Below are 26,736 nucleotides of genomic sequence, written 5' to 3'. Positions count from 1 at the left end.
GATTTCTCATCTTCCTTCTTCTATGTTGTACCTTCCCAAGGACTGTCGTGATGTATTCTGCGACTTCCAGTCCGTAGGTTCCAGTTATTAGTGTGTAGCTAATATTTAGAATGAAATAGGTTAAACTGCAGCTAATGACTCCTCATGCTGAGCCTGTCTCCTGGAACACTAAGCACCTGTTTTGTTTTCCTTTGTTCTTTTTTTCTTCCCCTCTCTGAATAGTTATGAATGGCAAGTTGAAAAGCTATGTAGGTATGTTTATAATGTAACTATACATGTTTCTAACTCTTTAAAGTGACTTTCCATTCAGTGAATTATCTCTCATTTTCCCAGCTTTTCTACCTGTAATCTTACAAGGTCTAGTTCCTTATTCTTCCTTATACATTGAAATTGTCAATCAAAACAAAACATTGCTTAAAAGAGAAAGTTAAGTAGGTTTCTTTTTTGACTTAGTATTTTCTCAGTTATAGTGTTCATTTCTTTCTGAGGCTGACAGTAGGTGAAGCCACCTTGTACAAGTCAGGAATATTCTGTGTATCTAGACATGTTGAATATCCAGTTGGAATTTCTGACAGTTCCATAAACTCTAAGTTACCATTTGTGTTTTACATTGTTTTTACCAATTTCAGGGCTTTGGTTTATTCAAGGTATATTTATGGAACATCCGTTTAAATAAAAAAGTAGTCTTTTCCCCCTTGATGATGATGATTTTTCACTGAGCTGTATTCCAGAAATTTAAAAATTCTCATGGTCATGTATTAACACCATACTTAGCATACTTAACACATTATTTGTCAATGAGAAAAGTTTGAGGAAGTCTGCTATTTTTTTTGTTTTTTTTTTTTTTTTTTTTTTTTGCGGTACGCGGGCCTCTCACTGTCGTGGCCTCTCCCGTCGCGGAGCACAGGCTCCGGACGCGCAGGCTCAGCGGCCATGGCTCACGGGCCCAGCCGCTCTGCGGCATGTGGGATCTTCCCAGACCGGGGCACGAACCCGCGTTCCCTACATCGGCAGGCGGACTCTCAACCACTGCGCCACCAGGGAAGCCCAAGTCTGCTATTTTTGAAACCTTCACAAAAATTGAGGTCACTAAACTTTTTCACATCTTTGTACACTTGGGTCTAAATAATTGATTAGATTTATGCTTAAAAAGATCAGCTTACAAACCCATTTAAATAAACCTTTTTCCTTTTAATGTGAGCTCTGTTTATCATGCACTGGTCATGAAGAAAAGTGATATAATGAAGAGTATAGTCAACATTAGTTTAAAGGCATAGCCCCCATGTTTATCATATCTACTGGAATTTTTTTTTTCACAAATCTTAGCCGGAATCAATTAGTGGCATCTGTAAAGTCTCATAATTTAGATTTTTTTCTTATCCTTTCAGTAATGATCAGAAATGTTATCCATATTTGATGGTTTGCATTTTTCCTTTTTTTTTTTTTTTTTTTTTTTGTGGTACGCGGGCCTCTCACTGCTGTGGCCTCTCCCGTTGCGGAGCACAGGCTCCGGACGTGCAGGATCAGCGGCCATGGCTCATGGGCCCAGCCGCTCCGCGGCATGTGGGATCTTCCCAGACCGGGGCACAAACCCGCGTCCCCTGCATCGGCAGGCGGACTCTCAACCACTGCGCCACCAGGGAAGCCTGCATTTTTCCTTTTTTAAATGATTGCTTACTGGACCCTCAGAGTGCTTGTTGGAATGAAATGAATCCTTCATTGAATAAGTTTCTTATTTTAGCTTAAAAATGAATTCTAAAATATTAATCACTTGTTTTCGTGCTGACATAAAAGTAAAAACAATGTAAATGATTACCAATAAGTTATGAAAATTAATATGTTTTAACAACAGTATCCACTAAGGAAGAAAAGCTATTGTACTGTGAAACCCTTTTAAGGCAACTGCTTTGAAATTTTTGTTAATTATTATTATTATTTTTTGCATTAAGGAGGGTTATATGTTAAATGTTTATTTTAGGTGCAAATGTCAATTGTCAAGCCTTGGACAAAGCTACTCCCTTGTTCATTGCTGCTCAAGAGGGCCACACGGAATGTGTGGAGCTTTTGCTTTCCAGTGGGGCAGATCCTGATCTTTACTGTAATGAGGACAATTGGCAGTTACCTATTCATGCAGCCGCACAAATGGGCCATACAAAGTAAGTGTTAAAAATGGAAAATAAAAATGGTCTCATAATTCAAAGGTAATAGAAATAGATCTTCTGGGCCAGACCCTTTACCTCCAGGCATAACCCTTGGTATTCCCTTCCCTACTGATCTGCTGGGTGACTAGATCCACCCCCCACATTTGTCCCCCTTGCAATCCCAGCAACTCGTAGTCTTGCTCTTTCCTAGTGTGAGGCAGAGTGGCCCCAGGGGCTTTCTCAGGGTAAGTCTTCTCTCTGACTTCTTAAGCTGTGGCTGTACTCTCCCACTCCTTTCCAGTTTTGTCCCAGGCATCTTTAGGTATTGATCTGATGGCTTTATTCAACTTATTTTTGTTACCTCCTTGGCCCCAGGAATGTTTTGAGTTTGTGATCTCTTTTGTGTGGACTGGGTAGTCCTCCACATCTTGAACCCTTTGACTGGACTTCTCTTTGTCTTATTTCAAATTCAACTTGGTACTTTCCCCTGCTTCTATTACTCTTCTTCCTTAGCCAGAAATTCCAATGAAATTTTTGATATTGTCTGAAGAGAGAGAGACTTAACGAAAGTTGGAACTCCCTGAAATTGGGGGTTCCAGGAATCTCAGAAATTATTAAACCTGGTTATACCTGTGAGAATATGGCAGCCTGTCTTAACACAGATTGGTACAGTTTTTTAAATATATATTTAAAGTTTTTAGAGTTATACTACTACAATAATAATTTTATAGCTCTTGTTAGTATTATTTAATTTAAAAAGTAATAGTGAAATGGTCTTGTCTTTAGTATGTATACATAGTAGGAAAACAGATGCTGTAATTGGGTTATTATGCCACTAGGTGGCATGGTATTTTACTATTTCCTTAAAGATATTTGTAATCATGTTTGTGCCCTGTTGAAGAGTATAATTTTTCCAACTCATTTAAAAAAATTTAGCACATTTATTACATATAAGAGACACTAAACAGATTCTTTATTTTAACAAAGTACTTAGGTTTAAAAATTTGATGTTTTTCTTAACTGTTGATTGTTTATTTAATCATAAATCTTAGGTACAATTAAATTGATACCAAAACCCTCTTGAGAATTTGTCCTCATTTGTTCTCAATTTTGAGAATTCTGTTGGTCACTGATGATTTCCTTCATGGTGAAATATAAGTTCTCCTTAAATATTATCTTAGTCCTACCTTACCTAAGGAAAAGTAGCAAAGAGAAAGAATGTTATCAATTCTTAATTTATTCTTAATTTTTAAATAAATATGCCTTAATATTTAAAGAGCTCATCTTCTTTTCTGAGAATACAATATTTTAGCAGAATTTCTGACTTCTTCCTGATGACAATACTATTCATTTCATGTCACTCACCATCTTAAAAAATTCTTACTGATTAGAAAAATAAAACTTTGGTTGCTACTCTATGAAGGAAAATAACTTGTTTTCTTGATAACAAGTTTATATTTAGTATAATGAAGTTTTAAAAATTTTATTAGATCCTAAAATATCTAATATAAAATTTGAATTTTGGGGAGGAAGGTGGTTGTTGGTGGGAAGGTAAATAATTCGTGAAAAATAAAGGACTGTGTGTTATCTGTTTACTTTTATGGGAATGTTACTTAGCTCTGCTTCAGATACATTTAAGGATCTTTCTACTAAGCATCAATAATGAGTGTAACATTTCAGAGTATGTAGCTTGTAATAATTTACTGTAGATAGAAAGTACACTGAAGACAGAAAGACTTTTTAAAATCAATCAGTGGGTGACTCAAAATATGTGCTGTAGAAATGTCTGCACTTATGTACATATAAAAGCATTATATACCCCTGAATTTGTGTATTTGCAGAATCTTGGACTTGTTAATACCACTTACTAACCGGGTCTGTGACACTGGGCCAAACAAAGTGAGTCCTGTGTACTCAGCAGTGTTTGGAGGGCATGAAGAGTGCCTAGAAATGTTGCTCCAGTCTGGCTACCGCCCAGATGCCCAGATGTGCCTCGTCTTCGGATTCAGTTCTCCCATGTGTATGGCTTTCCAAAAGGAGTATGTATATTTGCTGTATTTTTATTCTTTTTTGCTATATGGAGATGTATTTCCAAATGACTTTCTTTTGTGAAGCAATATGTCTTAGAGCTAAATTTTTAACTTAAAAACAAAAAACAGACAAAAACAAAAGCCTTCTGTGATGCACCTTGTTCAGTCAAACTATAATAAAAATTAGGTGATAATGTCAGATTTTTTTTCCTTCTCTCTTTGGCTCTGGATTATATTTTTGGTGTAGCAATTTTAGAGCATACTTTCAATATATTAAAGTAAATGCAGGAACTCTCTGATACCCTTGGTCTTCAAAACAATTTAAGAATTAAAACAAACTTTAAGTTGCACAATGAATAAGGGCTGAAGATTTAATGTATAATGTGGTGACTGTAGTTATAATGTGGTGACTGTATTATATAATTGAAATTTGCTAAGAGTACAACTTAAATGCTCTTAAAAAAAGAGGTAAATATTTGAGGTGATGAATGTTTTCACAATGTATATGTATGTCAAACCACCACATTATATACTTTAACTATCTTACAATGTTATTTGTCAGTTATACCTCAATAAAGCTGGGAGGCAAAAAGATAAAAAAGAGTTAAAAATATCTTTGTCAAGTATGATATTGACCGTGTGTCAGGCTATTTATCATTTGAAATTTATATTTACAAGACTTGTTATGAACCTAAAATAAAACTTTAGTTTTCTAGGTATTCCTGCATTTTTTTTCTTTTTTTTTTTTTTTTTCCTGCATTTTTAATGTATTTGGTATGTAGCGTTTATTTCTGTAGGTCACACTTAGTTTAAAATTTTTTTTTTTTTTTTGCGGTACGCGGGCCTCTCATTGTTGTGGCCTCTCCCGTTGCGGAGCACAGGCTCCGGACGCGGGGCCACGGCTCACAGGCCCAGCCGCTCCGCAGCATGTGGGATCTTCCCGGACCGGGGCACAAACGCGTGTCCCCTGTATCAGCAGGTGGACTCTCAACCACTGCGCCACCAGGGAAGCCCTCTTTTGATGCATTTTGCCAGTTAGCTCTCTCATAAAAGGGTTACACTTATTTTCAATCATTTTAACCACAACTTAGCAGTATTGGATGATAATGTTTTCTTTTTTAAAGTAACCAATTCAATAGGTATAAAATGATAACACATTTATTCTGTAAAACACTTTATAAAGAAGATTAATTTAAAAATCTAAAGCTGTAAGTTAAATTTTTGTTCATTAAAAAAAAGCTTTTCTATGATTGCTTTTTACCATTAGAAATTTAAAAGTAAGAGGGAAATTGACTAAGATATTGTTGAAGGAAGTGGTATCTTGGAGATTCCTAGACTGAATCATCTGTCTTTAGGGACCAGTCACATTGTTTTATTAACTTTGTTTAGCAAGTATTTTGTATTATGGATACTTAATTGTGCAAAAAAATCACAATTTGAAAAGAGTTTTCTACTTGTCAATGATAATTTTAAAACTTAACTTATTTAAGATAAATGTTTTAAATTCTAAGGACACGACTTGTTCATAGTTGGAAACTAAAAACCATGCAGAATGGTGTAAATTAAAAAGTAAAACCCTCCCTTTCCTCTGGTCCCCTAGTCTCAATCCACTAGACATGTAAAAATCATCCACTATCCTATCTGCTATTCTTATTTTCCGGTTGTAACTACTGTTAACTTTGTAAGAATTATTTTTTTAATCTGAAAATCTAACTTCTCTTCTCTTCCCTTCCCTTCTTTTTCCTTCCTCCCTCCCTTCCTCTTTCCTTCCTTCCTTCCTCCCTCCCTCCCTCCCTTCCTTCCTTCCTTTCTTTCTTTTTTGTGGTGGAGCTGTGACTTCTTTGGAATTGTGAATATTCTTTTGAAATATGGAGCCCAGCTAAATGAACTTCATTTGGCATACTGCCTGAAGTATGAGAGGTTTTCAGTGTTTCGCTACTTTTTGAAGAAATGTTGCCCATTGACATCATGGAGCCACATATCTGAATTTATAAGTCATGCAGTTAAAGCACAGACAAAATATAAAGAATGGTTGCCATCTCTGCTGCTTGCTGGATTTGACCCACTGAATCTCCTCTGCAGTACTTGGTAAGAAATCCTGCCATGTGGACTTTACTCTTTTTGAGTGAGTGTACTACCTTTAATTTCCCCCAATTTCTTGAGATCCCTGTGTTGGGAGGAGGTTGTTATTGTGTGTGTTTTGACTGTGATGGTTGGGTTGGGGTGAAGGAATTGGGGGGGGCTGCTAATGGTGAGATTGAGTGTAAGGATAGAGTCCTGGAAAAAGGTCAGAGGTGGCTGGAAGGGAGTAGAAAGGAATGGGTGCCAGTGAACCCTCCTGAGAGGGTTATTTCTTCTACTTAGGCCATCCCTCACGCTGCTCTTAAAATGTCTGTGACAGAATGGTTGTAGCTGCTTTGGAGATTTCTAGCATCCCTTAGTCAAGTAGATTGAATACTCCTATCCTATAGCAACTTGTCTACTTGAACTTAGTCTCCCTCAATAAATACTGATTTCTGAAGTAGCTGAGTAAATAACTCTTTACCTCAAGTGGTTTCTCAGAAGGGCATCCCCTATGAGTGATTATATGAAAGTTGAGTCAGAAATTTTCTAGGGCAAAAGGATAAAAACTGTTTTACCAACCTTTTCAAGAGTTATGTGTCTAGATGGACCAAGAAGGTAATTGTAGCGGTGAGAGAACTCTTTTGGCCTGATAATTCGAGTCAAATGAGGAAATAGAATAAAAGTCTCTAAGAATATAAAGAACATAAAAATTAAATGTATTTTATGAAATTTCAATAAAACATCTAGAAGATTTCTTTTTTGTGCTTCAAAAATTACCATTTACCAAAATAATGTTTAGACAAATACTGAGATTTTGGATTTCAGCAGAAAAGTGCTCTGATATTTTGTTATTTAAATTTTGCTTTTCGAAAGAGGTCCTCTTTGGTATTCCTGCAGGCAACACTAGTGGTTCCTGCTTGTAAATTTTTTTTTTTTTTTTTTTTTTTTTTTGTGGTACGCGGGCCTCTCACTGTTGTGGCTTCTCCCGTTGCGGAGCACAGGCTCCGGACGCACAGGCTCAGCGGCCATGGCTCACGGGCCCAGCCGCTCCGCGGCATGTGGGATCCTCCCGGACCGGGGCACGAACCCATGTCCCCTGCATCGGCAGGCGGACTCTCAACCACTGCGCCACCAGGGAAGCCCCCTGCTTGTAAATTTTGTTTGCATTTCTGGGACTCCATCTTCTGCCTGGTGGCTTCTCCATCTGTAAATGAAGAACATATCTTTGTTTGGCAGGATCCCAGTATCTCACCTTTTTATTATGTCTGCCATAATATAGAATTCAAGAATTTTCACTAAGCAGAGGTTTTATGCTTAGGACTATCATCCCTTTCTGATACTAAATGTTTCAGATATGTGGCTTGTGAGGAAAAACTGCTTTCTGGTAGGTGGTTTGAGGAATATAGAAGTAAAGCAAAGTTTAGATACATGTTCTGATCTCCACTTTACTTTTTGTTTATAGTTTACAGTGGTTTGAATACCCGATTGTATTTACTTCTGTCTCCAACAGCTGATTAATACACAGTTATCTGTCAAATCACTCACTGTTGCAATTCCCTCTATACCATTTCAATAAAATTTTACAAAAATCCATTGTATTTTTTAGATAACTGAATGAGATTTAAAAATTATTGACAATTCATTGAGAAATCTAATTTTTAAAAGTTATTTGTGCATGTTTACTTGTCCTAACAAATCCCCTTTTACATGTGCACACACACACATACACTCAGTACTGAGATAGAAACGCTCACTAATGAATGCTATATCTAGCTATTAACGAAGCTATTTAAATACCCTTAACTTTTTACTTAGTGAATTTTATTGTTGTGTCTGGGCTCCTGACAGCTAACAGCAGTTACCCCTCACCGTTCTAGGATTCACTCCCCAAAATGCTACTGTAAATCCAACCAACACGTTAGATAGCTGTGGGCAGTTCTGACAGTATGTTTCCTTTCCTCTGTCACTTCACTTAGTGCTTATTCCCAAGGCACCCACTTTCTTCTCAGCCATGCTTCTTGTGTTTTTCTACTGAAGATACTAACTCGACTCCATATTACTTGCCCATTACTTTCAGCCTTCATGCTCCATTCTGGTTTCTAGTTTATTTCTTTAACCAACACTTAAAATATTGCCTGATACACCGTAGGTACTATTTTAAGTTCTTTTTTTTTTTTTTTGGCGGTACGCGGGCCTCTCACTGTTGTGGCCTCTCCCGTTGCGGAGCACAGGCTACGGACGCGCATGCTCAGCGGCCATGGCTCGCGGGCCCAGCCGCTCCGCGTCATGTGGGATCTTTCCAGACCGGAGCACGAACCCGTGTCCCCTGCATCAGCAGGCGGACTCTCAACCACTGTGCCACCAGGGAAGCCCTATTTTAAGTTTTTTACTATTAGCTCATTTAATATAAAACATAGTAGATACCATTATCCATATTTTATAGAGGAGGGAATTGAGGCACAAAGTATTTAACATAACTTGCCCAAGCTCACACAGCTAGTTAGTGCAAGAGCTTAGGTTTGGACTCAGGCTGTCTAGTAGTGTAACTCATGTCTGTCTTTGTAACCCCTGTGCTATGCTGCCTTAGCCCTGTGTATCCCCAGGGATATGGTAGTTTTTATCACTTAATTTTAGGGATTCACTTAATCCCTTGCCTAACCTAGGGGGATCTGGGCCAACTTTTCTTGCTCTTTCCTATTCCTAAATTAGGAAGAACCTATTCAGGGAAAAAATTAAATGTATCTTCTTTTCCTTTCCTCCTCAGACAACTACATAGACTGCTGGAAGGAAAGGGAATTTGCTTTATCCTCCCAAAAGGCTTTGTAAAATATACTCTCCCATCCCTAGTTCTTATACAGGGTTCCCTTCCCCCCATGGGACTAGCCCATTTGAGAATTTTTGTGGTAATAAGCCACTGGGTTTGTGTTATATTTATTGGATGTATTAGGATAGAAAAGAGTTAATAAACAGTAAACTACAAATTATTTTGTAGTAAATTGTAAAACTTCAGCTATTTGAATTGAGAACGCCAGTTGCATACATTTTACTCTGAAGGAGTAACTTTAGTCACTTTATATTCATTAGAAAATATACGATGGAAAATTTCACTTTAGCAATAAAAATGCTTAACATGGTCAAATTTTTGCTTACTGATCTTTTATTGAATGAATAACGCAAGTGTTTACGCTGAATGTGATGAATGTTTTGCTTTCTTTGATCAAATTTACATTCAAAGAGCTGTTATAAAATAATTATCCCATAAAAACGTCAATATGTTGTTAAAGTGGATTTTGGTTATATCTTATTTATATAACATATAAGTCTGTTGCTTAATCTTTGTCATGTAAATTATAAATGTCTTTCCTAGGTATTGTTTGTCTTAAACAGTCTTTAAAGATGTATCTGGCTGAATAATTGCTTGTCACAATATAATCTGCAGAGTTGAAATATTTTTTCAGCTTTAAATGCAAGACTAGGTTTCCCTCACACCCCCAATGCAGTACATGAATGATAGAAAGTAAATGTCATCTGTGCATTTAGTTGATTAACTGTCACAGGTTTATGATTTTACAACTGCTTTGTACAACGTAACAGTCAATGTAGTACAGTAACAATACATTTTCAGTGCCATTATCAGCATTGGTAAAATAAACTCAACATTATATTAACTAAAGCTGTGTAAATAGATTTATTTCTTATGTGTGTGTTTAGATAACTGCACAGAAATGACTTTGTTTTTGGTCACAGTGAGACAGCACATTATGGTAGAAAAATGAAACCATTAAAAAAGAAACTAGCAACCAGAACCAAGTAACCTTTGGTGTGGGGTTCCTAGAAAGTGAAGAAGGTTGTTTGCATTTGAATATATTTTATCATTTCACTTATTCTCAGTATTTTCTGATAAATCGTGACTTCACTGAGAGCTTTTTGAGAAGTAAAATGTTTCCCAAAGCATTTGTGCTACAGTTTAAGTTCTTCCTTATATAAGTTTGCATATTAGAGAATTAAGATTTTAGGAAATAATTTTCATACTCTCTAATCAGTCATTTCAAGGATACTTTGACCCTGAATTACGAGAAATAAGTTGTCTTTGAGATGACAGGTTTAGAGTATTATTCAGTTTCTTTACTTCTATTTTTCCCTTATTTTGTCCTTGCTCAGTAATGTCTCCAAAAAAGTGACCTTGAAAAGAATTTCTGTTTTTGAAGTAATCACCAGAGACCCTAATGATTTTACTTTTCTTCAAACAATGTGATGGTAGGGGAGTATCTAGTTGAGTACAAAATAAGTATCTTATTAGAATTTAGAGTTCTCTTTAAGCTTTGACTAAATTTCATGTGTACAATGTTATAAGGCCCACTGAAAATATAATACTGAACATTTCAAACCAGTTCTAGTAATATCAAATATTTATATAACATTTTATAGTTTTAAAAGTCTGTTTACTATATTGTCTCCATTATTTTCATGAATAGTCCCCTAAAATAGGTAGGTTAAGTGTTATTCTCATTTTAGAGACCAGGATCTAGGGCTTAAAGAATTTAGGCAACATGTTTGTAAGTAGTAGAGGTGATGTTAGAAATCAGAGCTTTTCTTGGGTCAGTGCTCTTTCTATTAGGATTCAAGTGCTTATAAAATTTGGGAAGTCTCTTTTGGGTGGGTTGGTAGGAAATATGACATTATTTTTAAAAAATAGAAGGAGAACTGCTTGTCTTCAACAACTTCTTTCAGTTCTGAAAGACAACTTATTCTGATATGTCCTTTAGAGCCGTATCTACAATATAATGGGAAAGGTTCTTATAGGAGAACAGTTGTAGTACATCTCTGAGAGCTGGTCAGAAACAAGCCATCTCTCTCATGCACTCAGTTTAGGGACAGCTTTGGGTGTTTGGGCTTTATTCTTTCAGAACTGTTAAATTATGTGTCTGTGAGGATGACCAATCTAGATTTGGCAAGATGGTCCATTTGGGAGGAAATAATGGCAAATCCACTAATGACAGTGACACTGAATCTGTCTTTTCTTACCACTGCTGCTGGGGAATGGGAAGGAAAATTCCTACCCTCTGTAAGAGTAGAAACTCCTTTTGTCATCCATTGGACGACAACATGCACAGTCACTTGAGTTTCCTGTAGCAACTATAGCTGATTTTTCATGTGCACTGAACTTGCCTCTAGTTTCATGAATATTTTCTATGCTGCAGTTCTTTGTCTGTCTTCCATATCAGGATGTTGTAAGAATAGGTTATGTGGTGTTTGTTTTCAGGGTGAACCTTGGTGTATTTTGTGTCTAATTTTGTGTTAATATCTTGCCAATATAGGATTGACTCAATCAGCGATGACATCCTTATCTTCACTTTGGAGTTTACTAATTGGAGGAGGCTTCCTCCAGCTGTTGAAAAGATGCTCTCTGCTCGTGCCTCAAACTCCTCTTGGGCTCTACAGCAACATATTGGTAAGAAAACACAATTTTCGGGCTTCCCTGGTGGCGCAGTGGCTGAGAGTCCCCCTGCCGATGCAGGGGACACGGGTTCGTGCCCCGGTCCGGGAAGATCCCTCATGCCGCAGAGCAACTAAGCCCGTGTGCCACAACTACTGAAGCCCACGTGCCTAAATCCTGTGCTCTGCAACAAGAGAAGCCACCGCAATGAGAAGCCTGTGCACCGCAACAAAGAGTAGCCCCTGCTCGCCACAACTAGAGGAAACCCACGTGCAGCAACGAAGACCCAGCGCAGCCAAAAAAAAAAAGAACCTCGTTAGTAATTACCTTTCATCTTTAAAAATTGAGCATGTGACCTTCTATTTGTAGAGTAGGAAACTTTGACCTCCCAGATACTAGCCATGTTATGGCTTAAGCGAATCATGCCTTGATTAACAGTGTTCTGCAGGCTGCCCTTATTACTGGATTTAAGAGCCAAGCTTTTTTTTTTTAAGAGAAATTTATAGTTAACTTAAAATTTTAGTAAGGTTCCATCTTCCCATTTATAATTTTATAATTTTAGCTTCACACAGCCTCTTATAAATCCAAGTGGTGGATTTTATTTTTTGTTTGGGTCTGTGTGTATGTGGTGGGGAAATCCTTACTAAACTAGGTACCAATGAGTTGTATCCACATTTGCTGGGACATTTTGCTGGTAAAACTACTTTTATTTTGTCAGCAATCTATTGATAAGCTAAGAGAGGAGAAAGTGTTGCTCTAGAGCAATTAAAACAATTTTTTTAAGTGTCTTAGGTATTGGGTCACCAATATTATTTGAAGGCCCATTTTACTCTTCCCATATATGTACATTAGATATGTGTGCTGGCAGACCCCTGGGACAGCTATATCCTAATTAAAAGAAAATTATTTTCCATATCCCAAATATTTATTTTAGGGATATGGAAAGTTAGGACAGAAGCTTTGGAATATTTATTTTAGGGATATATATTTTAGGGATATGGAAAGTTAGGACAGATACGGCAGTTAGGACAGAAGCTTTAATTTTTGATAGCTTGTTCATTTGAGAACTTTTAAACACTCATCTGTAATTTTAGTTAGTTCTAAATGTGGACCATAAGCAGAAGTCGTTAGTGAGGAGAATCTATCATGTAAATATTTCTGTAGGTGGGCATTTACAAATCTAGCTGTTTATATTCATTAATTCCTTAGTAAGTGGGTTCTTTAATTATGTGTCAACTATGTATCAGATACTGATTTAGAATCTGTGAGTGAAAAATAAACAGTTCTCTAGTGCAATGGCTAAAAAAGAATGATGCAGGGTTATGGCAGAATTTTCTTTTTCTTTTTAAGGTGAGAGAGGCCTGAACATGTTTTATAGATTAAAGGGTCTCAGTTTGTTTAAGGAAAACATTAAAGATATGGAGATAAAAGCAATAGTTTATGTAATAAGATTTCAGATAAGCCGGAGGGAGGATTAGCCTCAAATAGGCCCCTTCCTTTGAGAATAAGAGAGATGAGGGTGGGGTGGATGTAGATAAGTTTATAGTTTGAGTATTAGGAACTCAGAGAAAGAGAGCCTAGAAGATCTCCTATTTTTACTTAGGAGTAGGAGGTAAAATCTTGCTAAAAAGGAAACTGAAGTGAGAGTTTGGTAGCAGAGACTTGATTTAGAATGCTTGTTGTGGCAAACTGGGAACCAGTGAAAGAGATTTACTGAGCAACACTGAGGGCCCAAGTGGAGGTTGGAAGTGGTATAGTTCATTCATATGGTTATATGGTAATTTTTTCCCAGCATTCTTTACTTTCTCTGTATTGGAAAGAAGGAAAGTGGTTAGATTGATCTGGGGGTTGTCAGAGCAGGTACAGAAGAATTGAGGATGATAAAATAAAATAGCATCAGTGATGGGCCCATGAACACCAAATAAGAAAAGAAATGAGAAAGGAAAGGGACCTGATAAACCAGACGGCAGGAGGAGTTGGGACCCGAGGTCTCAATGATATTAACGATCAGGCGTGGTGGTAGTAAGAGAGAGCACACTCTGGAAGGATAGTAAGTGGTGTATGATGGAATTTAAAGACAGAAAAATGTGGGTCTGAAGGTGGTGCAGAAGAACTGTGAGAATGCTAAAATTGCCACTTAGACTTTATGATAAGTGTGACAAGGTGTGGAAGAATAAGAAAATTATATCTTAGAAATTGGTCAAGGAAGTAATTTTGGGGGGAGGATCAGGCTTCTGTGAGGACAAGAGGTGAAGAGAGTGTTCTGGACAGTGTTCTAGATGAAGGCAGATTTGTTTATGATAGAATATAGGGGTTCCTGAGAACTTTATGGAAAGGTATTGGAGGGACTTAAAATTTACTTTATAATATTGAACTTAATTTTTTCTTATTGTCTCAGACTGCTGTGTTATATTATAGTTCCCTAAACAAGTTAGGGAAATGAAGAATGGATTTGTATTTTCTGAGAGATCCTGAGACCATGATTCATTCTTTCATTTGATTACCACAGGAAAATGCTTAGGCTAGATGATTTTACTTAATTTTCAAGTATTCCAGGCTCCAGAGAGAGGCATCCTAAAGGTGGGAGAGAGGAAGATGAAATTGCTTATCATTGATTAAGTTCCCTTTCACTTTATCTTTTCTCTAATAGTGAGGTAGTTACACAAATTGAGCTTTCATCTTTTTTTTTTCCACTTAGCACACATGGCCGAGTGCCTTGTACCTACATAGCTATATGGATTAGGTTCGCACTCCCAAAGTGGGTGACCTGGCACCCATACTTCTGGTGTACCTTAATGAATTGTAGTTCATGTTTCTGTTCAGTGGACCTGTGATTACATCATCTAGTTTTAACCTAACCAATTCTCAAAAATTGGTCAAGCGGCTTAAAAAGATTCCTGCAAAAATAACGTGTTATGTGGATGATACTAAAGGTACCAATACAAGTGAACCAACAAAATAATCATAGAGCTACACTCCTATTCTTTTTTTTTTTTTTGCGGTACACGGGCCTCTCACTGTTGTGGCCTCTCCCGTTGCGGAGCACAGGCTCTGGACGCGCAGGCTCAGCGTCCATGGCTCACGGGCCTAGCCACTCTGCGGCATGTGGGATCTTCCAGAACCAGGGCACGAACCCGTGTCCCCTGCTTCAGCAGGCAGACTCTCAACCACTGCGCCACCAGGGAAGCCCTTTTTTTTTTTTTTTTAATTTAATTAATTAATTTATTTTTGGTTGCGTTGGGTCTTCATTGCTGCGTGCAGGCTTTCTCTAGCTGTGATGCGTGGGGGCTACTCTTTGTTACAGTGCGCTGGCTTCTCATTGCAGTGGCTTCTCTTGTTGCAGAGCACGGGCTCTAGGGTGCACGGGCTTCAGTAGTTGTGGCACATGGGCTCAATAGTTGTGGCTCATGTGCTCTAGAGCACAGGCCCAGTAGTTGTGGCGCATGGGCTTAGTTACTCCGCGGCAAGTGGGATCTTCCCAGACTAGGGCTCAAATCCGTGTCCCCTGCATTGGCAGGTGGATTCTTAACCACTGCACCACCAGGGAAGCCCTACACTCCTATTTTTATCAGATAGTCATGTCATATGATAAAAAAGCTGACCACCCAATCTGAGCTGACGAGAAGTTCAAAAGTATCAAGAAAAATATTTTAAATATGGTTCACCTTAAAAAAATAAAATAAAATATGGTTTACCTCCACTAATGTTAACAGTGAGCCTTGATGTTAGTATGTAGTGTGCATTGAGATATTAGGTAATGAAAATATCATAATCTGCAAGACACTCTAAGCAACCAGAACATAAAGACAAACCCTGTGATTTTTTCATCAATATTTAAGTCATATGTTGCTCAGTCCATTCTTTTTATGAAGTATACTAAACATAATGACAGATGCTTAGAGCTCCTTTCAAATTTGCTTATTCAATAGTGAAAAGACAAAAAGTTACATACCGTTGGGGAAATGCATGTTCTTGCTGCCACAGTAAAACAGACTGAAATAATATGGGGACAAAGTAAAATGCATTTCTTATTAGCAAATATTGTTGAAAGGAGCATAGAAAACATTGCTAAAGAGTTAAAAGAATAAAAATATAACCTTGCAAGTAGGAAGGATGGTATACTAAGTTGGAAGAAGATATATAATATTTATAACATGTCTCAGCTTAGGGTTGTTTTAAGATTATGTTTCAGTAAGAAAATATAAATAATGTTACTTTTCTGAGAGCCACTAAAGGAAATATGCACCAGAAAGAATATATTTGCAACGGTAATGACTTATTTAATAGAAAAATGTTTTTTGGAAAAGCTGTGTAAGACTGACTGCTGATGGAGTGACTTAATTTTCTGTAAATGTGAGGAAATGGAGATAACATCACACATGAAAGGAGTTTATTGCATCATTAATAGGCTAATACAGGAAAGGAGTTGAAACCAGAATTGCGAAGTAATACTGTTGTGAATAATTTTATAAAAACATGACCTTTAAAATATATATATGCTCAGTGAAATAAACCATTACAGAAGGACAAAAAAAAAGAAAAAAGAAAAGAAAAAATATATAGTCTTTGTAGTACTTTATGATGAGATGGGAGTGACCATGATTATTGTTTATACATCCAGAGGTTTGGTCTTTATCTTGTGACAATATAAAAAAGAATCCTTGAACTTAACAATGAATTATGTACTTTTCTTTTGCAAAAATAAAACTGTTCCAATTTTCTTAACCTTTTTTTTTCTTGGTAATAAATAGCTATGAATAGTATGAAACCTAGTACATATTTCCTAAAATTCTGTTGATTTAAGGTAAAAATGATATTTTAACTGAGTGAGAAAGCAAACTACTTTCTGAAAGAAACTTTGCTACGGGGAGATGATTTCAAAAACAGATGCTGGGAAATATTTCTATTGTTATGTGATTTTCTTGCCAAAAACAATGTGCATCACCTAGAAAGACTCTTGTATTGACACACTTAAAATACTTGGAAACAGTTTCCTTAGATCTTGAATACATTTAATAAAAATGTGAAAAAACGAAACTTTGTAATTAGCTTGTAAACTGATTGATACCAGGAAAAATAGAAATTTACCAGTTGAATTTTGATAAAAGTTTTGCATAATTGCTAGATGAGATAAGTTAGTATCCTGATTAGTTCAGCTAAGCCACAATGTACTCCTCTGGTTTGAATCTACATGGTTTTTGTAAGATATTTTTTTAACTACATCAGTAGATTGGACCTAGAACCAAACCTTGGACTTGCCACGTCACTACAAATTAAATTAATGAACCTTAGTTACCTTGCTTTTGTTAAAATATTATTATTAACATATTTAGCAAAAGTAAAAAGGGTTTTACACCGTTAATAGATAAACGAAATTATTTTAAATATGTACCTTATTTCATTTTAGCTTATTCTTCTAATTTTATGTATTTTATTTGTACTTAGTGTAGATAATGTTAATTTAGTAGTATACATATATAATTTATATGTACGTAAATATCCATACATTGGGGTTATGTACTCAAAGACTTTTCACTAATTGGGTGTGCAGTCAAACAACATTTGGAGGTCACTAGATTAGATGGTGCCTAGGATATGTATGGTATTTTACAGTTTATAAAATGCTTTTGCAAGTGTATTCTAACTTGAACCTTATCAACAACCTTTTGATGCACAGGGGTGTCAGTTATGTTCATTTTATAGATGAGGTATTATTCCCATTTCATAGAAAAGGAACTGAAAGAGCATTTAAATGACTTGCTGCAGGTCACACAAGTAGTTAATAATGGCTCATCAACTCCCAACTCCAGGCTTATTACTGGGTGGTGCTTTTCCCATTCATTCCATTCATTGCTGTTCTACTGGTCATTCTTTAAGTTTTGATTTCCTGCCCTAATCTGTCTCTTATTTGTTCTTCAGAGTCCTCAGGTTGTTGCTTTTTTAATTTTGTCCAAGTATTTAGTTGTAGTCAGTGGGAAAGAGAGAGACTGTACAAGTAAATTAAGAAGGACTGGGAAGAAAAGGATGGAACCATAAAGACATTATATTAATGATGATAATACACATTGTAGTAGATGGCCCAAAAGTCAGATAAATACCTTTGATGTAGAAAACCATGCATAGGAACCATAGAACTAAAGTCTAGGCAGATACATCATTTGAATATTGGCACGAGGGCAGGCTAGAGCTGAATGGTTGTAGGAAATATAGATAATGGGTGTGTATGATGTACATGTAGTTCTGTGCTATAGTAAACTTGGCATTAACAAGAATAATGAATTAAGAATTGTGGGGTTTAGTCTGATCATTGTTTTGATTTTAGTACAATTCCACAGAACATGTAGCCTTCTATTTTGATTGTTCTGTGTATGTGCAACAAAATTAACAAAATTGAAGACTTTATATATATAGAAATGAATAGTTAAAAGTTGCTTATCTAACAGATCTAGAGATAACTGGGTTTAACATACTAATTGGAAACTGATTGGGTCAGAAAAGTGACTTAAAAGTATAGCATGGTTTCAGACATCATTTTCTAGACTATGATCAGTGCCATAATGTAGGAAAAGAGAGATTTATTTAAGAAATTAAAATCTGATTTTAACAAGTTTTCATGAAAGTTATGTTTTACATACAGCTTCTGGGCTATTCCATATTTTATATATATATATGTATATATATATAATGTATGATTCTTTAAATCTATTTTTTTTAATTTATTTATTTTTGGCTGCATTGGGTCTTCGTTGCCACATGCGGGCTTTCTCTAGTTGTGGCGAGCGGGGGCTACTCTTTTGCAGTGCGTGAGCTTCTCATTACGGTGGCTTCTCTTGTTGCAGAGCACAGGCTCTAGGCGTGCGGGCTCAGTAGTTGTGGCTCATGGGCTCTAGAGCTCAGGCTCAGTAGTTGTGGCACATGGGCTTAGTTGCTCCACAACATGTGGGATCTTCCTGGACTAGGGCTCGAGCCTGTGTCCCCTGCATTGGCAGGCGTATTCTTAACCACTGTGCCACCAGGGAAGGTCCCATGGGCTTTTCCATATTATAAATTCAAGGCATGACTTGATCTTCTCTCAACCTGGTGACAACACATCTGGAAATACTATGCATCACTAAAACTTTCATAGGAATTTTGCATGCTTTGAAATATTGCATATATGATTATACAGTTCCCTTAGTATTTACTAGCATATTAAACTAAGATGGCACTGATGGGTATATTACTGTCTGTGTTAATAATCCATAGGTAAAGGACTCCCTCAAGTTCAAATGAATACAGTTCTTACCTCTAATTGTTCATCAGGCCAGCGATTTATTTTGCTCACAGGACGAAAACCAAAATGGTGCAGTTGAAATTGGAACCAGTAACTGAAGTAGCTATACCCTTTCCTTTTTTATTATTAAATGGAAAGATCTTCCGAAACTTACAATAGTTTCAGTGGTTTAGAAGTTGTTAGAGAAATATTTTAGGCTTATCACAGTTTAGAGAACCCTAGACTTGAGGTCAAATCATTTGGATCTAGTGTCAGCTCTGTTGCTGTATGATGTCAACACAGGCAAGTCACTTAAGCTTTCCATAACAAATGTGTACTGGTCCAGTTTGGCTTGATCACAGATGATTAAGCTTCCACACCCATGTCAGCATAAACAAACAAATGGTTTATTTAGTTGTAAAAGATAGGGCTGCAGTGATGTAGTCAGACTGCCTCTTGGAAAGGCTTGTCTGCACTGCAGGAGGCTGTGGGACAGCCAGAGGAACACTCCGCAGTCAGCCTGAGGAGTTGTAAGTCAGTGTAGTCTGTCAAGTTGGTGAAGCTGGAGAAGTGTTAAGGATTCCTTACCTCCGAGTGAGCAGCTCTCCTCCAGGTTACACAGCCATCCTTTGTCTTCCTTCTGGGTGTGTGGTAAGTATCTACATTAACAAAAATGTGCAGAATGAAGAGATTTCAATTTAACAGGATGCATATTAAACTCTAACCAAATAGGAGTAAAAATTCTCTTCACCAATCTCACTGTGATCCACACAATCTAGTCTTGTCATTTTCTCTGTCAGTCCCATTTGACTATGTTTATGGCATGCTCAGGGTTTGCAGCTGATAGGCCGCTTTCCAGTATGCCAGCATACTTTGGCCCTACCAGCTGAGTTGTGTGCTTACCAAGAATCAGTTATGCTCATTTCCAAAACTTTTATTACATTTGTGCATACCCAGTGACATTAGGACCAATTATTGTTCCTGATCTCAGTGGGTGAGAAGGTTTCCTTATGTGTAATAGTTGAACATGGGCAACCTACTTGTTGAAATTGAACCTGCTTACTACTCCTTTGGAAAACTGTGGAGGTTTGCAGTTTGAGCATGCTTTCCATGTGGTTTCCTGCTAATCTCTCTAGTGCTCCCTTTATCTGTGTTTTCTCATCTTAGAAGGGAGAATGATGATTCTTCCTTTAAGTTTACAGAAAAGGTTAAAATTTAAACAATATGTAAATATGAAAACAGTGAAAGTAAATGTGCTATATATTGTAGATGCTGTAATCTTATTTATAATGGGGAGTCTATGTGACTCATGGTTTAAGGAAATACTCTTCTTCGACTCAGGTTTTATGTACAAAATCAGGTAACTCTGTTGCTTTTCTTTTTTGGCATTTTGAAACACTGGATTGAGGAGTTTCCCAAACCCTGAGTTAACTAAACTAAACTTAAACCAATAAGCTGAAACTAAAATGTAAGATGATGGACTAACTTGAGTGGTCTGGAAGATGTTAGAGAATTAGCATGTCTCAGGCCCTGTGGGTTATTACAGTTTAAAGAACCCTAGACTTGGAGTTAGACCAGCTGCTCTTATATCAGCTGGGCTCTTGATAGTGCTTGTCTCTGCTGCTCTGATCCTGGCCTGTTAGTCATTGGTGCATTTCACAGGGATTTACAAAAGATTTCTTGGACTAATAAAAGACATTAGATTTGATTCACATAAAACCACTAGCTGTTTTTAGTGCTCTTGGTTTTCATGGACATTAACTTCTTTAGTTAACACTTTTCATCTTGGAAAACAAAACCAGTATCTTACGATTCTTAATCAGGCATATGTGGGTTAGCCTTTAATTGGTTATTAGCTTTTGGCAGCAGTGGTTTTAGCATGTGTATGTACACATGCACATTTTGGGGTCATATGCACTTGAGTTTGAATCCTGGTCTACCATGTACTAGATGTATGACCTTTGGAAAGTTACTTAAACCTCTTTTTTTGTGTGTGTGTGTTTTTGTTTGTTTGTTTTGCGGTACGCGGGCCTCTCACTGCTGTGGCCTCTCCCGTTGTGGAGCACAGGCTCCGGACGCGCAGGCCCAGCGGCCATGGCTCACGGGCCCAGCCGCTCCGCGGCATGTGGAATCCTCCCGGACCGGGGCACGAACCTGTGTCCCCTGCATCGGCAGGCAGACTCTCAACCACTGCGCCACCAGGGAAGCCCTAAACCTCTTTTTAAACCTCTGTTTTCTTATCTCTGTGAGAGCATGAGAATATCTACCTCACGGGGGTTAATGAAGATAAAAAGAAGATGTGTATGGGCATACAGCATAGTAGGCATTTGATAGATGGTCCTTTTCTCTCTGTGTCAATTTTTAAATTTCATTCTGTATCATGGATAAAAAGAGCAAAACTTACGTAAGCTACATTTTTATTCACTTGAATGTGGTAGGTCTGGAGACTATTTGCAATGAGAGTAAGAGGAAAGTAACGTTTGCTACTGTGTGCTTCTATCATTTCTAAAGTTAGATCACCCATTTCTTAAGTCCAAACTGGTATTGGCAGAAATTTAGATTTTGAACATTTAGTTTTATATGGCCCTCGGTACTGATTTGGAATGTGTGGCCAGATATCGGAGGAAGAAGAACCCAGTGAAGGCTGTAAAAAGGAATAAATAAATAAAGTTTATTTTGGTCATTCTGGCCCAAGTAATCTATTTTCAAAAGTAAGTCTAAGTAACATATCACTTCTCTTCTACTACGCAGACGTGGGGAAAAAAAGGGCATTTACCTTAATGTACTGTTATATCTTTCTGGTTCAAACATTTTAATCTTCCTTTTTTTGTTTGTTTCTCCAGCCTCTGTTCCATCCCTGACCCACCTTTGTCGTTTGGAAATTCGGTCCAGTCTAAAACCAGAGCACCTACGATCTAACAGTTTTATCTGTCAGTTGCCACTTCCCAGAAGCCTACATGATTATTTGCTCTATGCAGAGGTTTTGAGGATGAATGAAGTTCCAGAACTGGCAGTTATTCAAGATGGAGAAATCAGTGAAGCTACTTAACACAGGTCATGTCTTGCTCTGAAAACCACCAAGATAAGGAGCCATGGAGTACAAATTCTTCACAATTTTATCGTCACAAAAGATGATTTTTGTTTGTGTGGTTGGTTAGATTTTAGAGGGCAGTAGTTTAATGCAAATGGTTACAACTAAGCTCCCTGGTAAAAAAGTATAAACCTCACTAATGTTACTTTATTGCAGTTTTATCATCAGTACACTTTATGTTGTAAATTACCTAACGATTTTCTGCTTTATTCTGTTAATGAACTGTGGCTAAACATGGTGTATTTCCACCTATGATTCTGTGTTTACCTAGGGCTAGTATTTGAAGGGAATGCATAAAACTTCACTGGATGTGTATACACAGTGGAATTAAATCTCTCTTATATTTATAAAAGAACTATCTTATATTCTATTCTCATCTCTTAATTCAGTTGAAATTCATTGGCTTTTCACAGGTAAACTCAGGGGAGAATTCTTTCTTTAAAGACTATAGAAAATGAATCATTTTGCTGTTGTTTTTTTTTTTTCCAGTTCCTTGATACTCTCTTTGGCTAAAAAAGATTCCTGTTTCTGCAAAGGCAAGAACAGACCTAAACTCAAAGATATGCTCAGTTGAAAAAAAAGAATTAGGTTGGTATTGAGATAAATGTGCATTTTACACAGTATTAATTAGGAGACTGGGAGAGACATTTCTGTGGTACCATCTTTAAAGAAAGGTATGTATTCCTGAGTTGTTCAGTATCAAATAAAACTGAAGCTCCATTCAGCCTCCAAATCAGAGGGCACCTTTGATCCTGTGAAGCAATGATTGCTAGTTCTATTAATGTTATAGTGGGTTTCTTTTTTACTATCTGGATACATTATCAAATAGTCCATGAAATTTAAACCTTAACATCCTAGGTTAATGAGACACTGCCTCATTGGTTTTGCAATTGCTCGATATGAATCTAGAGTCAGAGAGGACTGAACACCGTAACAGGTGAGCTATGTTAAGAGGCTGTGGGCAATAGTCTTGAGAAAAATGTTATGAATGCATTAATGTTGTGATAGACAACTAGAGATGGGGTCCAAAGGAGGGCAAATATTCTGTCCTATTGGGATACTGTGACTTAAAATAGATGGGAGTGGGTTAGCCAGATTCATCTCTGATAGGCTTTTGCTATTTGGTAAAAGCAGTGATGATGGCGTACCAAATGATGGAGACATTAGGGTCCAGGGGGATGACTAAATTCAGCACAGATTAGGGCTGTAGTTGCTGCCTGTGGGGTGGGGAGTTTGACTGTAGTTATACAGGCAGAGATAAGGGTGGATATGGAAAAACAGGTGGAAATTCTGATAGTTACTAAATTCTAAAAAAGTATGTACTATGTAATATTTTTTAAATGTCTGTATTTTTCCAAACCCTAAGTCTCTGATTTTTACATAGCCAGTTTTTTGTTAGGGTCCATTGTACATAGAATGTTTACATTTGAGGGTGAATCTTTTCATGTGTTTTTGTTCATGTTCAAATATGTAATAAATTCAACTACTCATAACTTAATGAGCTTTTATTCTTAAAAATCTCAAAATATTTCAGATACATTAAAAACCCTTAGTATTTAAAACATAAATGATTTTACTTACTGTATAAATGCATCTTTCTTTTAGACTATTTTATAATACAATATTTATGATTTTTATGACTAATAACAAGGACTCAGTGAGAAGTCTAATCTAAAAGTACCTGAAGGTAGGTGAATTATAGTCACAGCCTCTGATCAAAATGATACATCCAGTTAGTGTGAACTTTAAGCTCTGACCTACATGCACCATGGTGCTTTAATACTCTTAAGGTCACAGTGAACCTGAGGAAGAACTCCATACAGTAGTTTTCTAATGGTGGTACACATCCAGAGCAGGATGCGAATTGGTTTTAATAACAATTGTCAAGAGTTTACCCTTCCTTGATCTGATGTTGTCCTTTAAGTATATTTCCTGCTGATCCTTCCTGTCATAGGACATCTTTCTGTGATCATTTGATGTAATAGTGGTAATCTGGACATCATTTCTTTTTTTTTTAAAGTAAACTTTTTATTGACATTTAACACATATATAAAAAAGTACACAAATCATAAGTATACAGACAGATTACAGTTGACCCTTGAACAACATGGGAGTTATAGGCGCCTACCCTCTGCACAGTTGAAAATCTCCATATGACTTATAGTCAACTGTCTGTATCCATGGATTCATCCAACGATGGAGCCAATCAACTGCAGATTGTGTAGTATTGTAGTATTACTGTTGAAAAAACTCTGTGTATAAGTAAACCTGCACCAGTTCAAACATGTTGAAGGGTCAACTGTAGTTTTACAAAGTGAAAACGTTGCATAATCAGCATGCAGTTCAAGAAACAGAATTATTAACATCCCAGGAGTTCCCTTTGTGGCCCTTCTAGTTACTGTGCTCTTGCCAGAAGAGTAACTACTCTTCTGGGTTCTAGCACCAAAAATCAGTTTTTCCTGGAATCATCCACTATGCTGTCTTTTGTTTCCTGTTACTTTTGTGCACATTTTCAGATTCATTTGTGTTATTGTATATATACTCATTGAACTTCATTTTTCCGTTTCCCTCTCCCTTTTGCCCAAGTAGAAAGTGTCTTGATATGAAGCTTTCTGGTGGCCCTACTTCCCAGATCAGTTATACACTTCTGTTGTCCCATGACCACCTATGACATTCATAATCTTTGACAGGCAGCCCAAGTGTCACATTTATGTCACGTGATCAGTTGATATCTCTAACTTTAGATCTGTTCTTACCATCTATCTGTAAACCTGTATGAAGATCATGTTTTATAGATCTTCAGGTATCGTGCCAGGTACAGTTTCAAGACCTCTGAGTATTTTTGATTGGTTACTCTCTAAAATTCTACTGTATTTTGTTGGTCCTCAAAAACTTATCATAAAAACTGTGATAAGAATGTAAATAATTATGTGTCTTCTCTGGAACAGTGGACTTGGTTCCATCAGCAAGCGGTATAGAAAGAAGTTGAGAAAATCTGTCTCAAAGTTTGCCCTTCATTTTTATACTCCTCTATATTCTTGGAGGTATATTCCCCTAATTATATTTCTTGTTTGGTTATAGAAATATTTGTTTGAAGAAGCACTCTCAGTACGATTATTGCTAGCAGGTCCCTAGTACTATTGTGGAAAGGTTTTAAATAGTGGGAATGGTTGGTTGAAGGGCTAGTGAAGTTGCTAGTAATGTAGCCATTTTCAGTTTTATGATCAAGTGTTTTAGACCTAACAATTTGTGAGAATAACCAGTAAAACTACACACTGCCTTCCAATTTCATGGATTCATCCTCTGTATAAAGTAAATGGAAGCTCAGCCTGCTAGCCTATCCAAATACTCAATTTAAAGAGGATCTGGGGCTTCCCTGGGGGCGCAGTGGTTGAGAGTCCGCCTGCCGATGCAGGGGACACGGGTTCGTGCCCTGGTCCGGGAAGATCCCACATGCCGCAGAGCGGCTGGGCCTGTGAGCCATGGCCGCTGAGCCTGCGTGTCCGGGGCCTGTGCTCCACAACGGGAGAGGCCACAACAGTGAGAGGCTCACCTACCGCAAAAAATAAAATAAATAAGAATAAAGAGGATCTGTAAGCCAAAGGGATCTCTAAAACTTTACCTTTGAGCTGGGAACATAATAGAAACACCTTTGGTACTATTAATTCCCCTGAATTTCCTGTGCTAGAGCACTTGCCTCCTCCCTTCTCTCTTTTCCCAAGCAGCTAGTCTCACATAACTGAGGTGTCATGACTATGTGTAGGTAAGAGCCCAAACCAAGAGATTTCATTACTCATGACTCTACATGACCTGGGTAGTTTATCTGAAAGATGGGTGTCCCCTCATCAGGAAAGGAGTGTTATATTCTATCAATATGTAGAGCTAATGCTGGATCTCTGAGTTTATACCTACACAGTCTCTCTAGGAGAAGGTGGTGTTTATGACTTCAGGTAAAATAAATATGGCCATGTTTGAAGGCTTAGAGACTATCATAGTAGTTTTATAAACACACCTGGTGATTTTTATCCTTTTTCATTTTTTAACAAAACATTTAAGGAAAATTTAATATTCCTGTGTGCAACTGTTGAGATTTTTTGTTTTGCTTTCTCTTCCATTGTTTGTTTTTCTCTTAGTTTATCTTCATCTGTATTTATTATTGTTGTTGTTGTTGTTATTGTTATTATTATTAAATGACAAGTGGTCATTGAAACATAATACCTGGCAGTAAGTAAACTTGTTTTCTTTTTTTGTTAGAGTTAATAGAAACCTGTGGTTTTCCTGAGACAGGGAACTGATTATGCTTAGTATTTTTGTGACATATTGGTAGAAAAATCTATAGTCTTATTTGTAGTAACATGTCAGTAGTTTACACTGAGAGGAGGCCAGTCTGAATTATATTTTTTATGGAAACATATACTTTAGGCACAGATTTTAAGTACATATTTTCTGCAGTTGATTTAATGAATAAAACATTTTAAGTAAGGGGCATCTGTTAACCTGTCCCTTTGCTAATATATGTCTTTTAAAGATTTTTTAAATTCTTTTTTAAAATCTTAAAACTCAGCAAGAAAAGGGAGGAAGAGAGATGGAGCCATAGCCCTATCATCCAGACCCAGTATTTCTGTTATATGTTGGAATATTTTCTTTCTCTTAAGGTTTTTAAAAATCTGTATACAGCTTTGAGGAGTGTTTTTGTTTTATCATAGCTAAAATCAAACCCA

The 26,736-nt window shown here is 37.0% G+C and overlaps 1 protein-coding gene across 1 annotated transcript in view; it reads left to right on the top strand.

Moving 5' to 3' along the window:
* Positions 1 to 23,513, top strand: part of ASB3 (ankyrin repeat and SOCS box containing 3) — an 80,715-nt gene extending 57,202 nt beyond the window's left edge. The window contains exons 6-10 of the mRNA XM_024742011.1: positions 1,979 to 2,156; positions 3,983 to 4,180; positions 6,002 to 6,259; positions 11,554 to 11,687; positions 21,768 to 23,513. Coding sequence (XP_024597779.1) covers positions 1,979 to 2,156; positions 3,983 to 4,180; positions 6,002 to 6,259; positions 11,554 to 11,687; positions 21,768 to 21,973 — 974 coding nt within the window. The 3' untranslated portion in view covers positions 21,974 to 23,513. The remainder of the gene's footprint in view (positions 1 to 1,978; positions 2,157 to 3,982; positions 4,181 to 6,001; positions 6,260 to 11,553; positions 11,688 to 21,767) is intronic.
* Positions 23,514 to 26,736: the final 3,223 nt, after the last annotated feature.

Source organism: Neophocaena asiaeorientalis, unplaced genomic scaffold (genome assembly GCF_003031525.2).
Source record: "Neophocaena asiaeorientalis asiaeorientalis breed wild unplaced genomic scaffold, Neophocaena_asiaeorientalis_V1.1 scaffold932, whole genome shotgun sequence".
Lineage (NCBI taxonomy): Eukaryota > Metazoa > Chordata > Mammalia > Artiodactyla > Phocoenidae > Neophocaena > Neophocaena asiaeorientalis.
This window is presented reverse-complemented; position numbering and strand designations above follow the sequence as displayed.